Source organism: Sander lucioperca, chromosome 8 (genome assembly GCF_008315115.2).
Source record: "Sander lucioperca isolate FBNREF2018 chromosome 8, SLUC_FBN_1.2, whole genome shotgun sequence".
Classification (NCBI taxonomy): domain Eukaryota; kingdom Metazoa; phylum Chordata; class Actinopteri; order Perciformes; family Percidae; genus Sander; species Sander lucioperca.
The window spans coordinates 37,712,390-37,727,816 of record NC_050180.1 but is presented as its reverse complement, the minus strand read 5'-3'; the positions used below and the strand labels follow the sequence as shown (position 1 = coordinate 37,727,816).

Here is a 15,427-nt window from a genome sequence, read left to right as displayed (position 1 = left end):
AAAATATTCACTTGATACTCATGATATGCAAAATGTATGCAGATGTGACCAAACCATTCAGTCAAACAAAAACTACAACTTTTTTAATTTGGGCGTGCTCTAAATCATTGAATTTGACAGCATAAATGTTTAGATCTGATAAGATCATATCATCATTAATACAATTCCACTGAAAATTAGGAACGTTGATTTGTTACCTAGCCCTACAATCACCTAATCAATTTATTAAATGATTATAATAATTAATTTTAACTGTTTTAACTGTGCAGATAAAAAAAAACTAACTACATGTGATTATTACGATTAAACGTTTTTACTGCTTTGTCATCCATTTGAGGGTTTACAAGTTTACCCAAACACACTGTTGGCTTCCGTCTCTGCGAGGTCAGCCCATGTAATTTTGGGGGCAGCTTCAGGTTCAGCCCCCACAATTCTTTAGTCCTCCTTTAGGCCAAATCTTTGTTGGCAGCATCATTCGAAAGCAGCAGCTTGTGATTTTAGGACACTATTTGTCTGTCATTGTCAAATATGTAGACAGTATTATAAACTTTATTAACAATGCTTTTTGGCAATAAATCTTATACCGTTGGAAAGCCTGTTTAGTTCCCAAACGAGTCAATGGCAGAATAAGCTGTTTGGCATTGGCAGAGAAGATTTGGCAAATTTTTCATGGGCGCAATCCACATACTCAGCGCTGCTGCTCATCCCACAAATGCATGTTCGTAACAAATGGGGAACCATTTGAAAGGGAACTAAACAGGCTTTCCAACGGTATAAGATTTATTGCCAAAAAGCATTGTTACCACAGAGAAATAATCTACCAAACACAAATTTCCTTACTTTTTGTGCTAAGTTTAGTTCATCATCCTCATGATTCTCATTCACAAACATGTCTACATAAAAATGTCTGTGTAGCGACATCCTCTTTGTGCACTGAAGTAATCTGCTTCTGTTAATTAACCATAATTAAGTCCATGTAAATTCAACAAGTTAGCGGTTGACCTTGTTGGCCCCAGCGCACCTTGTTATGCTGATGACTATCTCAGAAAGTTTCTCCTGAAATGATCTTTCACGGCCTGCCAGCAGAAGCCTCTCCACACTCAGAATCCCTAATGAGTCCAGACGAAAGCGATTAATATTAATGGGTTGTCGCAACACCAAATCACATCTAATTTTATTGCAAATTTCAATGAGGCGATGGATGGATTTGCTAAGGTCACTCGCAGAGGGGGAGGCAGCTGTGAGGAAGCTGAAAAAATAGGCAAAAAATTAATCAGGAGATGCAGCATTGTAATTAAAACTGCTCACACACACATCAACCCTCCCTGCTCCCTTCTTTGCTTCTGGGATTTGTGGGACAGGACGCATGGCTGTAAAATATTGTATTGTAGATGTAAGTTTTGTGTCTCTAACAGCAACTAGAGGTTGATTCTGTTTTTTTACTCAGTTTGAGTTCACTGGTGAAAAAAAAACAAACTCCATGGACCGTTTGCTCAACCATTAAAACATTTCAATTTCTCATTCACTGTTTTGTTTTCTGCATGTGTCAACTCCCCTGATGTTAGTCGATGGTTGTGTTCTGAAGGCTGTCTCTCCAAGGTGTGTGTGCTTGTGAGTGTGTGTGAGAGTGTGTGTGTGTGCGCATGTGTGTGTCTGACCCTGTGTTCCTCTCCTCTCCACAGTCATTCTCCCTGCATCTGGTTTTGATAAGGATCAACACTGTGGAGGTAAGTGGATTAACAGCTGCCTTCACTTTGTTCCTGTGTGCATGTTAAGGTTTGCCCCTGTATGTTTCCACAGATGTCTGTCCAAGATGCATGTTTTCATGCATTATATGTGCATTTTCATGTGCGTGTTTATTTCAGTCTGTCAGAGGAGGAAGAAACATCATGTACACTGTGATGTACCTGGAACGGGCCACAAATTGTTCATATTTTGGATAATTGCAAATTGGGACACATTCAAGGCTTCAATTTTGCTTCATGTGCCAAAAAAAATGGCTGACTCGCATCAAGACTGAAGTTATTTTTCATAACCTTTTATTATTTTTAAATTACTGACAGGAAGTACAAAACCAAAAATACAAACCCAAGTGTATATTCCTGTCCTGAAAAGATAGAGATCAACACAAAATAGACCTAAATTGCTTAAATAATGGTAGACAAAAAGCGACGCAAGACATGCAGAAATGATTAGCCCATGTAAAGCTTAGGAGTCTTCACTTTCCGTCAAAGCCTCTGTAAATTAGTGTGCTATTAAATCATAAGAAAAAACATAAATTTAACGTAACAGGTCTCTCATAGCATCCTCACCAGACAACATTTCATGAGCGCTGTATAGTCAGAAACATTTACGTCAAAGAGTACTGACCATTTAGTGCAAAGTGTTATACAGTTAGATTTAGCATAAACGGCTCTTCAAAGGAGCTCTCAAAGAGTCCAAGGAACAATGAGGATCCTGGGAGGACTAATCCCCCTTTAACACATACACGGACGTTTCATTTAAGCAAAATTAACCCAATTAAAAGCTCAGCTGAAGATGAGGTTTTGGTGGCAGAAAGAGCTGGGACAGCAAACAGCATCGGCATGAGCATTTCAACAGAGAAATATTGAGTGCCAGGTAATATTGGCTGAGCTTTACACCTGTATGAATAATTCTGTAAAGGCATGGTTCTTTTCTTATCTACATGTATTCAGAGACTTTGAGAGACATTTAAGAATGTTTCCAGGTTGAAAATTGGATGCAAGTGTGCATGTAGATGTAGCCAGAAAATATGGCGGATGAGATGGGCATGACATGCAACAAAGGCTGGAATTGAACTATGGATGTTACAGTTATATGGTGTGTGCCATACTGCCTATTTGAAATCTGTCTTGATCTAATTTAGAATGACAATTGTGGTACATTTGGGATGTAAATAAAGTCAGGGGTGTAGAAAGAAAGTTTAAATAAAATAGGATGAGATAATGTATGCTAACACGCCACGTATTTTCTTCATTTCCCAGCATTCACCTCCATCCACCTAATCGCCACTGGTGTTTCCTGTTTCCTCGGGGCGGGGCTGCTGTCCTTCCTGATCTATGTCTACTGTCAGCGGTTCCATAAGCCTTCGCAGGAGTCTGCCGTCATTCACCCCACCACCCCGAACCACCTCAACTACAAGGGCAACACCACGCCAAAGAATGAGAAGTACACACCCATGGAGTTCAAGGTAGGTGATTACTGAAGAGAGCTGCATTTTAAAATATTATGTAGATAGAAGTAATACAAATGGAAACAGAAGCACTGTTTACTTGGTGTTACTCACATGCACAAACACACAATGCAAATGTTGAAGATTCAAGGGCAATGTGATTCATGTTTTATTTAGAGCCTTTATTCATGCATTTATCTCAATAGAGCACTAACCACAGAAGATGAATTACTGTTCATTTTTATTCCTCCTTGCTCTCATACAGAACCTATAGACTGTAAGGCTTCCTAACTGCCCACAAACCAAGCCCTTATTAATGGGCCCCATTAGCTTTCTAATGCATTAGTCAGCCCTCGACCTCCCATTGCTATCGGTCTACTGTGCATTCTCATTTACAGAAAGTCAAGAAACTATTTTTACCAGAGGCTCATAGACTTTTAGTGCAAACTTCTATTGTTTTGTTCTCTAACTGTTAATAAGTTAAAACTCTGGAAGATTATTTTGACTTTTCTGTTTCTGTAAAGTGTGCATGTGTAGATAAATTAACTTAAAAGACATGTTATGACCTGAACCAAAGGGAGTTTGATCTTTGTCACCACCATCTCATTTAATGCGAGCATGGAAGCTACAACCATTATTGTTAGGTCACTAGGGGTGGAACCGAACCGAACCCTGTGACTTCAGTGTACCGTTCCACCCCTATAGGTCACATACCGATCACGGATTCAAGTAAATTACAATTGGCTGATCTGACACCAGCCATTGTCTCATGACTGTTGCCCAAGTCATTTTCCAAAATTGAACTTATTCCAAGATTTAACTTAATACTCCAGAATATAATGTTATGCGTCTCAGAAGCAGCACAGAGACTCATTTCATCCTGTTATATTCAGTTACATCCTCCAAATCATCATTCATCAAATACATCATTCCAACACATTAGCTTAACCTTAGAAAGTTGTAATACATAAAAAAAAATCATCTTACCCAAAAAGCAGTTTTGTAGCTCACTGATACAGGCCCCCACAAGCTCCTATCTTACTTCATCTGGAGTTGACAGCACCATTTGGTGTCTGTTTGGGGCTACACATTATGTTAAACTACATCTACATGTGGTAAATATTAGGCAGAGATAATGCCTTGGGAAGTCACAACCATATTTGAGTGACCTATTATCTTTATCTCATGTTGAGTTAAAAACTAGCGATGTTGAGTTTGCAAGATAGAAAGTATTTAATACAGGTAGGGGCTAATGAAAGATCTTGCATTATGGGAATTGTAGAATCCAGCATTTAAGCTTGACTCATACTAGGGACTAAAAGTCAAAGTCCTAGCTTCTGATGCTTGGATATTGACCATTTTAATGAAATGAAATTTAAATGAATTCCCAAACTAAATGAAGGCAAAATAATCGCTAGAGTACTTTAATCACCATACAATTGGTGCAGTGAAATCTGCCTTTGTTGCTAATGTCTTTATTCACTTTCACAACTCGCTGCCCTGTCTCTGCTTCCTGTTGAACAACTGGCTTACTGGGTCTTTTTAATCCAATCTTATCACTCATGTGAACATATAAATTAGGCCGTGTTCAGTAGGAGTGCATTGGCCAATCAAATACATGCAAGCACACAATGCTGGTAAACTAGTTTTAACACTGGTAAACTACTACCTCACAATCGTCAAAGCAGAGGATAACTTTTTTTGTGAAATGCAATCTTATAGTATTATAAACCACTGTGCAGTGTTTTGGGAACTGATAACCCTTCAGTTTATGGATGTATTGTTCAAACTAGACTGTCGATTGCATTTCATGTTCTCACCCCCTGCGATTTATTTTCTTCTTTTTGTCTGACTTAAGCTAATGTGTGCCAGCAGGGATTCCTCTTAACCGTTCCTGTCAACCTGACAGTATTTAAAATCCTACCAAAGCATGGCAGGAACATGTAACCACAATAACACATCCCTGTGTTTTTGACCGCGTCAGCCTCCTGACGCTTGTTGTCCTTGCTGTTGCTGTGTGGACGCGGTGCTGACAGCCATCATGGTGCTGAGAGCCTGAACTCATTAGCTTTAATGACCAGGGGTGCAGCCAGACTCTGCTGGATGTGCAGCCGATGTCACTCTGTACCACTACAGCACTGTTTATCCAGCAGGTTCCCTCTCCTCCAGGCCAATTTATGATGCCCAGCGTTGCGTATTTCACCAACTCTAACCTGATTATCTTCCTGCCTTGGTCCCCAGAGCTGTGCAGATGGATTACATTAGTCTAATGCTTCCCCTGGAAAGTGTTTCACCTTATGTTTGGCTTTTACCAGACACTCAGCAAGTGCATTAGAATAAAATGTGGGTTTTTGTTTTTATTTAAGAGAGCTGCAGTGAATTCCTGCCATCTCAAAATTTATATTAGTGTATTGAGTATCCTTGACATGAACTAAATTAAATTTCTTAAATTGGTTTGCTTTGGTTATGAATACACTTCAAATATATAAGCTATAACATGGAGGCTAGTGGAGGTATTTTATTAACGGGAAAAGAATTACTGATATTATTTTTTACATAAAACACAGAACAGGGTGTCCACACTGCAAAGTCTATGCTGTCTATAATTGAGTCCTCAAACTATTTCCTGAAAATAAAACATCTTCCTGTTGCTTTAATAAAAACTTAAACACAAAATATTTTTTGCAGTACAGATGTGCTCCTTGTTAGTAGTAAATGTTTTAAAAGTATTCAGTCATACGGTATAACATATCAAACATATTCTATAAGCTACGATTGAAATGTTTAATGCTTCTTTTTTTTCTACGGTGTCATTCCAGACGCTTAACAAAAACAACCTGCTGCCAGATGAAAGATCCAACTTCTACCCAACACCACTCCAACAAACAAACGTCTACACTACCACCTACTATCCCACAGCGCTCGGCAAATATGACTACCAGCCCAACTCATCCCCTTCGCCATGTAGGACCTACAACCAAAACAACAACAGCTGAGAAAAGCCCCACAACTGCCCCTCAGAACTCCCTGCCAACAGACACCACCCCAATGCCATGGTGACATAACTGAACCGACATGAACTGAAACGTTTGTCAGAGCTCGGCCAGGTTCTTCTGTTTCAATGCCCCTCTCCTCGCTCCCGTAGTCTCTTCCGCATGGTAGGGTTTGTGTCTTCAAGGGCATTTCTGGAACTTTCCATCAGGAGATGTGGGTTTGGACAACAAAGCCTGTGTCCTGGTGCAGTCAGGGGTGTGCTGGGGGTGTGTTATTTTAAGGGCCTGACTGGATATAGCTGTGTCAACTCAGAGCTTCATGTGGGGATCTGGTGGAAAGTTCTGGCAGGACGACTCGTGGCTTTAGACGGATTGTTATGACCAGAACACCTCAGCACAGGTGCCGTAATAATCCACAGTTCTGGAGACGAACGTTACCAGAACACTTAAAAACATTACATTTCTTTGGATCTGGGTCACAGTTTTACGCCTCTCCAATACTAACCACATTCTCAGCCTGTAATGAACTTTGACTCCCTCGACAACAAAAGCAGTTACTGAGACAAACTACGCATATCGTTATGTCCTTGCCACATGGCGCAGAGCAAAGACAAAAGAGAAAACTCAATGAAGTCGAGGATGAAATAAATTAGAGATCAATATCAGCTTGGTTGAGGAACGGATGCACGCCCTCCATTGTTGGTATTTTACATGACAGAAAAAGATCAGAACTTCAGAGTCAATTACATTTTTGGATGGCTGTTTGTAAGACACTAAACATTAGCCTAAGTTGGAGCTGCACGCCTTTTGTGGACAAGGACATTCACTCGGAAAGTCAAAGCAAGGGGGATTGTGGGAAGCGGTCTGAACTGTACATAAAGCTTTGGGAATGCCTTGGGTGCCTGTATGCAATAGAGGGCAGGGGCGAGATTTGTTTTCTATTTCTTCTGTTTTCGTTTTTTTCCCAAGAACAATAAACACTATTGAAAGGGAATTGATTGATTCTCCAATGGATGCATTGATTCTACTGAGTGCTAAATAGCTCGGTGGTCATATCAAATATGGCCAGTGTGCTGAACAACTGGATTGGGTTTTCTATGATGGTAGAATAAGCTAGTAGACTGGCACTTCTTTTTTAATGTTTGTTTTTGTAATGTTTTGTTTTAAATATATTTGTTTTATTCTCAAACAAGCTGTAGCATAGGAGGACATATTTTGTTAAATAAGATATAGCTTATTAATTCTTGTTTCTCTAATTTCACTTCACTGAATGAACACATTCTTTTGTTTTCTTAAATTTGGTAACCAGTGCATCTTCAATATGTGAAATGTTAACACAAAATCAATTATTGATATGGATTTTACAAAGAATGACTAACAAAACATAAATTTGGCATTCCCTGGAAAAGAAAAAAAGTAAATTATGCTTGCTTAGAAGTTTGATGTAGTATGTGAAGATCAAAAGGAGTGTGTGTGTGTGTGTGTGTGTGTGTGTGTGTACATGCAAACACATGTACTCTATCTCTGCGTGTCTGGATGCCTGAATGAGCAAAGGGAAGTTACTGTATTTTGTACAATGTAAATGCTTTCATACATATGACTATATATGAGGATGTCTGTAAAGACGTTTTTTGTGCATTTTTTTTCCACATTCTGTTGCTGACACTCCAGGCTACTGTTTTTTTTTTTTTATATATTTCATGTATGAGATGTTAATCATTGTAAGTTAAAGCATTGCGCCTCTGGTTCCTGCGGAGGTGGAACTGACGCTATTTATAGTCAAAGCTTGGTTTATAAAAGGGCATTTTCACAGCTATATTTTATTATTATTATTGCCTGATCGATGAATGCTAACGCAGCAATGCTTTTCAGTTCAGCTACTGTACATGCACGAGATGAGAGCTCTATCTGTATATAGGAGCAACAGCCTTCTGCAGCCCATTTAAGGACCCTGCAGAGGATTGTGTAAATGTATCTGTATATTGTATAGCTAACACTGTTTGTTTAAAAAAAGCCTTATAGTTGTTAAAAAAAAGTGCAGCAGCTAAGTACACACCAACCATGAGGTTTGTTTGGGGACAGAGCTCCACAATGTGACCGACCGCCTGTGGCTTATGACCTTTCCCAGCTGCTCTAACATCAAATTTCCAGAGAAACATGAATCCAGACTGAAAATAACTGATAACTAAATACACTAACTAAGATACAGTATTATATATATTATAGACTGCAAACAGTCATATATAATGGGGAAATTCAATTCAGAAGTTGTCTTGATCTAAACTAAGCCTCTATTGGCCCTGTTGGTCATCTGATTGGTCCATTTTTCAGCTCTGTCGCCTGCGATGTGAGGCTCTGTGCCCTTCTATGCAACTTACCAGGTGTACTGTTAGACCTGTCATGTAGACTGTAATCACTGCCTTTTAGACACTGTGAATTTTTTGGTACCCTATATTTTTGTATATTGTACATTATAAAGGATAATAAACCTTGATGCCAACACAACAGTATGGTCAGTGGGCTCTGTCAGAATTAGTTTTGGGGAGGATTTCAGATTTCTTTTTAAGGCTGAGCTTCATGATATTTTTAAATTGGAAGTGCCAATAGAGTCTGACCTGTTTCCACATCTTAAGCAGTTATTTTCAAAGAGAAGCATGTTCATTAATAGATTCTTGGGGGAATGAACAATGTTTTTCTTTGACCTTCAACAGATTTGCTGGACGAAAATGCACTGTTCACTCCAGAAAACTCTTATGTAAATAATTTCTAGGAATTTGGTGTATCAGGGATTTTTCCTACAGTCTGCTGGTTCTTGAAATTCAAAAAAGCTTAAAAAAATACAAAATCAGTAAGCCTAAAACTCTTACAAACACTGGAGCCAATCACCTGTATGTGTGCTTGGTTGTCATCCAGCCCAATTTTTCAACACTCAGCCTGAAGAGATCAAAACCAACTATTCATACAGTATATATTGCAAAAAAGTTAAATCTATGTTGTGATGGAGTGTTATAGCTTATGCCTTTGTGCCACAGAAATCCAGTTTCTGACAGTACTCTGCCCAACACTGAGATACTCTCCACACATTAAACAAATGCTGACACAGAGTTGTTTTAGACACTTAGAGTAAACACTTTGCCTTGCTAGATTAATGAACTAAGAACAATAAACTACACTGGCCATGCTCATCACAACAAAGTAATATGTGACAACAGGATGGCTCCATGTGTTTTTAGGATTTTTTGGATGACTGGAGTTCTGTGTAAGAAACATTACATGTATATCAGACTGTGGATTCACACACTATACCAGTCCCTCCAGAAAAACGCAATTATGCGATCGCATAATACAATGCATAATCAGCCAAAGTCCGCATATTTATGTGGGGGCCGCATTTTTTCAAATACGCCGCACTTTCGCCGCATAAATTGCAGATTTCCGCGCAAAATATGCAGGGCTTGCATGATTTCATAATCCCCGCATTTTCGTTGCAAAAAAGTCACATATCTTAGCAGAAAGTTGAAAAATGTTGCGTTTACTTCACACGAGGGAAGCCATTTTCCCCTGTTGCCATGGGAACGTTATGAAGTGACGTAATTACGCAACGTGAACATCATCGAAAAGCTGCAAACCCTGTGATGAAGCCATGATGAAGCCGCAGTTTTTGCAAGTTCCTGCAATTTCATCGCATAAAATTGCATAAATATCCCGCGTATTCCATCACATTTTTTAAGAAAACATGCCGCATAATCAAGGATTTTTGCCCACAACAATCACAAAAAAAACTCTGCATTTTTCTGGAAGGACTGCTATACTAAATTCATTGCTGGTTTTGATCTCTTCACAGGATTTGTTGATAACAAAAAGCCTGGGTGCACGGGGGTAAAGCTCTGTCCCTCCACCATAAAGATTCTGGGATCGGTTCCCAGTAATGGTACCTTCGGCTTGGTTGTATGTTCCAACGAACACAGTTGGCCATGTTTGCACGTAGGAAGCCGGTGTGGGACTTTGTGTTGCTACACATACTGGTTGGTATGAAATAGGTGGTATAGTGTGAATCACATGTTAGACTCTCCAAAGCTCATCAGTGGCAGGTGAAATGAAGCAACTGGAGGTAGCACGTCTGTCTGCAGCCTGCCCTGGACAACAGTGGAGTGACGTGGAGTGACGTGGACTGCGGTGCAGAGGGAACTGGACAATCCAACAGGAGAATCTGCAAAAGGTAAATAGAGTAGAACATTAACACCTGTCTTATCATTTAGGCACCGTGCCCTATAACTGCGTATATCCTATACTACAAAACGGTTCAGTAAAGCCACACTTTGATTAGGAGATGCATCACAGAAGTGCATCCTCTCCCTTCATCCTCTAAACAAATGATTGCAGCGCTGGAATCCTTCGCTGTATGAGAAGAGGAGAGATGGATAGGACAAACGAGCCAAGTAGTCAGGGTGTGTCCAGCACACTGCCCGTGGATCACTGCTGGTGCCAGTGGCCTAGACACCAGTACTTTATCATCACACCACAATGATTCTGCTGCTATGCAGAAAATCACAATCAAAGCTAGAGAACAGCTACTGTCACACAGGACAGGAAAAGACACTAAATAAAATCTGATAAAACGTGTGTACATTCCTTCTGTAGCCCTCGAATAAATAACTGAGTATTTTGCACTGGAGCAACTAAATCATTGGTCATCAGAAGGGAGAGCAGCCCACTCTCTTCATCCTCTAAAATACATACCCATACCTGCCCATGATTTTACATGTCCCTATTGTATATGTCCTTCTCATTTGGTTCAATGCAGCCCTAGCTGTACCTCTCAATTAAAGAGAGCAGCCTCTCCGCGGTTTTATTAATGGTCGCAGTGAAAGCATTAATCAGTTGGTATTCTGCTGACAGACAGATGCAGTGATCGGCACTCTGGCAGGCAGCCAAGAGGAAGTCGCCAGGAGGAAGCTGTAGGCTGAAGGAGGCTACTCAGATAGGATGGTGAAGAGTCAGGGAGGAGAAGGCAAAAGAGTGGGAAGGACGCATGCTCGGCTTCATAATTCTGCCTCTGTTTGACAGTGAGGAATGAGAACAACACTGAAGAAAATGGAGGAAAACACCAGCTTCAGCTTTGTGATGATCACTGATATTAATGAGGAGTTTTGTTAAAACAGTTACCAGCTCTGTGAAAAATGAGTCAGCACTGCACTGAGAGCCACATTAATCATGAATTATCTTGGAAATTGTTGGCTACCTGAAAGCCATTGTTTACAAATGTGTTAACATTTAAGAGGATGGAAGAAATAACCCCTTATCAAATCAAATAAATAGTAGACGTTTTTGGCACTTTTAAAAGAAATGGTGGTGGCAGGTTTTACCAAGGCATTTATAATAGGTGTATTAATTGTACCTATAAGCTTTTTTGCATGTTTAATGATTATTTATATACTCATTAAATTAGTTATAAGCCATTCATAACAACTTTTGGTTTGCCAGGTTACACAAAATCTTTGCTTGTGGTTGGCACACATCCTCTAACATAACCTTGTTTGTCTAGCTGCAAAAATGACACCTGCCAAACATCAATCTGTAATCAAGTAGCCTATATTACATGACTACTCAGTCTTTGAAAACCTTAAGGAGCTATGTCAAGCCATTTTAACATTTAATAGCTAGGTATTTATTGCAGATATCCATAATTCAACTCTTCCTAGTCAAAAAGAACATTTCTTACTAGTACAAATGGCGTCACGTTTCCCATTCATGTGTATGGGGAGATCCACAACACCATTCTTCCTATCCAGAATGAACGGAAGGATTACTTGGGTTGTTACTGACATCTGGTGAAAATGTCATGCCGATAGCCCCATCAGAAATATCTTTACTGAGAAAAATGTTGACACGTTCAATACTTATTTTCCCCGCTGTATGTGTATAATATAGTCAAATTTTACAATTATTTAACAGTAATTGCTGACTGTAGTTGTAATGTTTGAAATTACAGATTTGGAGCTCTGGATCCAGGGGGTGGGTGGGTTATATCTGGGGTTTTATTTATTTATTTTGATTATTTTATCTTAGTTGTTAAATCATACGGATCTGTATATATGCATATGTATAGGTATGTATGTGAATATATATTTTATGCTCTATTTTTGTGGCGTGTATATACCTGTATGTATTGTCTCTTTAAAATAAAATAAAAATGTTATCACAAAAAAACAATTGTATTGTAGAAATCTAAAATGGGAGTTCTGCCTAGTAAGAATTCTGCTGCTCACAGTTGCGTAATATGACAAGCTGATGTTTATTCCATGTTGTTTTGTTTACAGAGCGAGCAGTCGGTTGTTTTTGATGTGTGTTGTGCAGCATACCAGGACATGGCCGGCTGACAGACGTGTCTGTGTTCTCGCACGCGACGGGATGGGCAGATCACACAGCGTCTGAAGTTGCGGCCAGAAAATGTTCTCATGGTCTGCAGGGATTGAGACTTTGTCGACTCTGCCATCACAGCTCTCCATCCTCCTCTATGGGAAAACAGGGTAATTGTTTGATATGATTCATCAGCTTAGCACTGGCCTAAGCGCTGGCCAGTTCGTCTGTGTGTGCACTGGGCAAGGCCTGCCTAAGAGGAACATCAGAGGGAATTGGTTTTATTGGAAATGTAATCAAAGGAGTGAAAAGAGCCAACAAAGTGCAATCTATTGTACAACAAAATCAAGTGGTCTGTTCAGGTCTGTCCCTCTAATCCGTCTGATACTGTTTCATTCGCTGACCAACAAAACACGCCGACGCTACACCTCTCTTACTTCTCTAACATATCATTATAGCCTAGGTCACACACACACACACACACACACACACACACAATAATAATACTAATGTAAAATGAAAAGATTAAACTGTATGAACTGCGCTAACTTTGTTTACTCCAGCGGACATCTTTCCTGCTGTAGTTATGACTATATGGGTGGCGTCAGACGTATGCCAGCATGTTGGTATTTTTTTAATACGCTACAACAATGTGGTGAAGCATAGAGGAAGCAAGAGAAAAGAGAGAGACTGAATATAGCGCAAAATTCATAACAGACGTTATGTGCCTAGTGTCAAACCCTTCAGAAAAGCATGAATCTAAGAGTGTCTGTCAGGCGTGTCATTTACATGTTTTGCAGCTGTATATGTTTAAACAGGAAAGGAAAGCCTGTTTTTGCATTTAATTTTTACCACAGTCTGTTTTAATAAAAGTGCTTGTGAAATCTCACGTGGCTTTGACTTACAACTGTACATTTAGCCCACTAGGAAATACTGACATATATCGTGTATCCCCATTCAGCCTAAAAATACTGAAATATGATTTTTGGTCCATATGGCCCAGCTCTACCCATGTGTAGAACTTAATGTGCATGTGCCGCACAATGCAGACAGAAACTAATGCGCATGGTATTGTAAAATCAGTACATTGCACTAGAAAAAAACTGCAGCGCTCATGTATTCATAAGCAAAAAATGTGGACGCAGCTTTAAACTGGTCCAAGAGCAAAACTAAGACTGCCTCAACTTTGTAAACTGAACTAACAGGTCTTTGTGAAACCAGCCCTGAGAGGTCATAGGGTCATGTAGTTGAAAGAGAAGTTGGGATGCTCTCCTTGTATTAGGACAGGATGGGTTAATGGTGGCGCGCGTTAACCCCGGCTGACAGAGAGAGATGAGAGGGAGAGACGGAGCCGGCGGTGATGGAGAGTCCTCTCCTCCTCCTAATAAAGCAGAGACCAAACGATATTAAATCTCCTCCAACACCTCCCTCTTACACAGAGCCAAGGCTCCGCATTGGGCTGTTAAAGTAGCCGCTACACTGTTTCCAAGACAAAGAAAAGTGGAGTTTATGGTAGTTGTGCAGCGCAGAGCCTGAGTGAGCCATTCAGGTTTTATTTAATCTACTTAACCAGGTGACGGAGGTTGTAAAGGCTGGCAGCTGCACTGAGTGGAAGCAGTATTGATGACCGAGTCATAAATAAAACTGCTGATGGCACGGAAATATTGATGGGGACACTCTTACCTTTAGTGTGAAGCAAGGTAACATAACCTCAATGCTCCTTCTACATCTTACGGATGTCAGAATCACGTAAAGGAGCAGACCAACTACCTTTCATTTTCACACTTATACATTAAGTTTACACTCTGCCGGCTCAAATATGCCCATAAGGCTTAGTGCTCACTTTATGCCGTCTGACATTTTGCTTCAAAAACAAATTGTAGCCTTTAGTAAATTCTACTTGATTTATATTCCAACGCAATGCAATGGCAGGCTGTGCTGCAATATGGACCCCGCCCCCTACTCTCCTTGTGGCAGGGTTATCCAACACACACTGAAGGAAGCCATTTATTCTCACATTTGCTTTACAGATCTTAGGTGGTAACAAGTTGTTCAACATAAATCATTTATACAGCCCGGGCCTTTGGTTTTAGCTTATGCCTGTATGTAGGCCTGCATCTGAAGCACGGAAATTTAAAAGTGCTTAAACAACAAAAAAAGAGAACATGGGTATTAAAGTTTCAAAAAAATGAGGAAAGTGACAAAGTAATTGCAAAGCAGTTCCAGGCCGTGCATTCGCAACACGCTCCGACAGGCTTTTAAGCAATTTCCCTGTCCTTGTGCTCTTTCGATGCCTTTTCATTGAGAAACACACACACACACACACACACACACACACACACACACACACACACACACACACACACACACACACACACACACACACACACACACACACCAAAGCCATTGTGTTCCATTAACTGACAGTTTCTTTCAAAGAAAAGCTACTATGAGAAGGTTACAAAAGTTCTCTCTCCTGCCCTCAAAACGTCCTCACCACTGCAGACAACAACAGATTAAAGGCAAATGTTAATCACAGTCTACAAGGATTAAAAAAAGGAAAACATTTTATTCATAGCAATGTGTTTACACGGAAAGCAACACTTGTGTTGACCTCTGATGGCTTGTTTTAATGCTACACAGCACTGCAGATAGATGGGGTAATGAATGGACTACGAGGTGATATTAAACATCTCTCTTTCCTTCTAGCTTCGGGGCATCATTACTTCCTGTAGTAATTTAGCGTCACTCCTCCCCCGCTTCTCCAAACCAATAACTTAAATGTTCTGTACAGTAATCAGATGAAATAAGTCATGGTGCATCTCTGTCTGCTGCAAAGCGAACTGGGCCTGTTTTGTGAAGGAAAGGGGATAAAAACCAT

The 15,427-nt window shown here is 40.0% G+C and overlaps 1 protein-coding gene and 1 long non-coding RNA gene across 8 annotated transcripts in view; one reads left to right on the top strand and one right to left on the bottom strand.

The window, feature by feature from the left end:
- Nucleotides 1–12,912, top strand: part of sema5ba (sema domain, seven thrombospondin repeats (type 1 and type 1-like), transmembrane domain (TM) and short cytoplasmic domain, (semaphorin) 5Ba) — a 198,142-nt gene extending 185,230 nt beyond the window's left edge. For 5 of the 6 annotated variants that reach the window (XM_031324031.2, XM_031323963.2, XM_031323827.2 and 2 more), the window contains 3 exons: nt 1,683–1,727; nt 3,006–3,211; nt 6,013–8,691. In XM_031324031.2, coding sequence (XP_031179891.1) covers nt 1,683–1,727; nt 3,006–3,211; nt 6,013–6,189 — 428 coding nt within the window. In that variant the 3' untranslated portion in view covers nt 6,190–8,691. Of the gene's footprint in view, nt 1–1,682; nt 1,728–3,005; nt 3,212–6,012; nt 8,692–12,908 lie in introns of those variants that run through there. The other variant, XR_004109298.2, reaches the window with a different exon arrangement.
- On the bottom strand, nt 551–13,921 carry LOC116034342. 2 transcript variants are annotated; one of them, XR_004898107.1, is made up of 4 exons: nt 13,732–13,921; nt 12,549–12,799; nt 10,191–10,396; nt 551–561 (listed from the first exon to the last, which is right to left on the bottom strand). It is a non-coding gene; the product is annotated as an uncharacterized LOC116034342 (long non-coding RNA). The 2 variants fall into 2 exon arrangements; XR_004101065.1 differs by lacking the exon at nt 551–561 and having other exon boundaries at nt 9,999–10,396.
- Nucleotides 13,922–15,427: the final 1,506 nt, after the last annotated feature.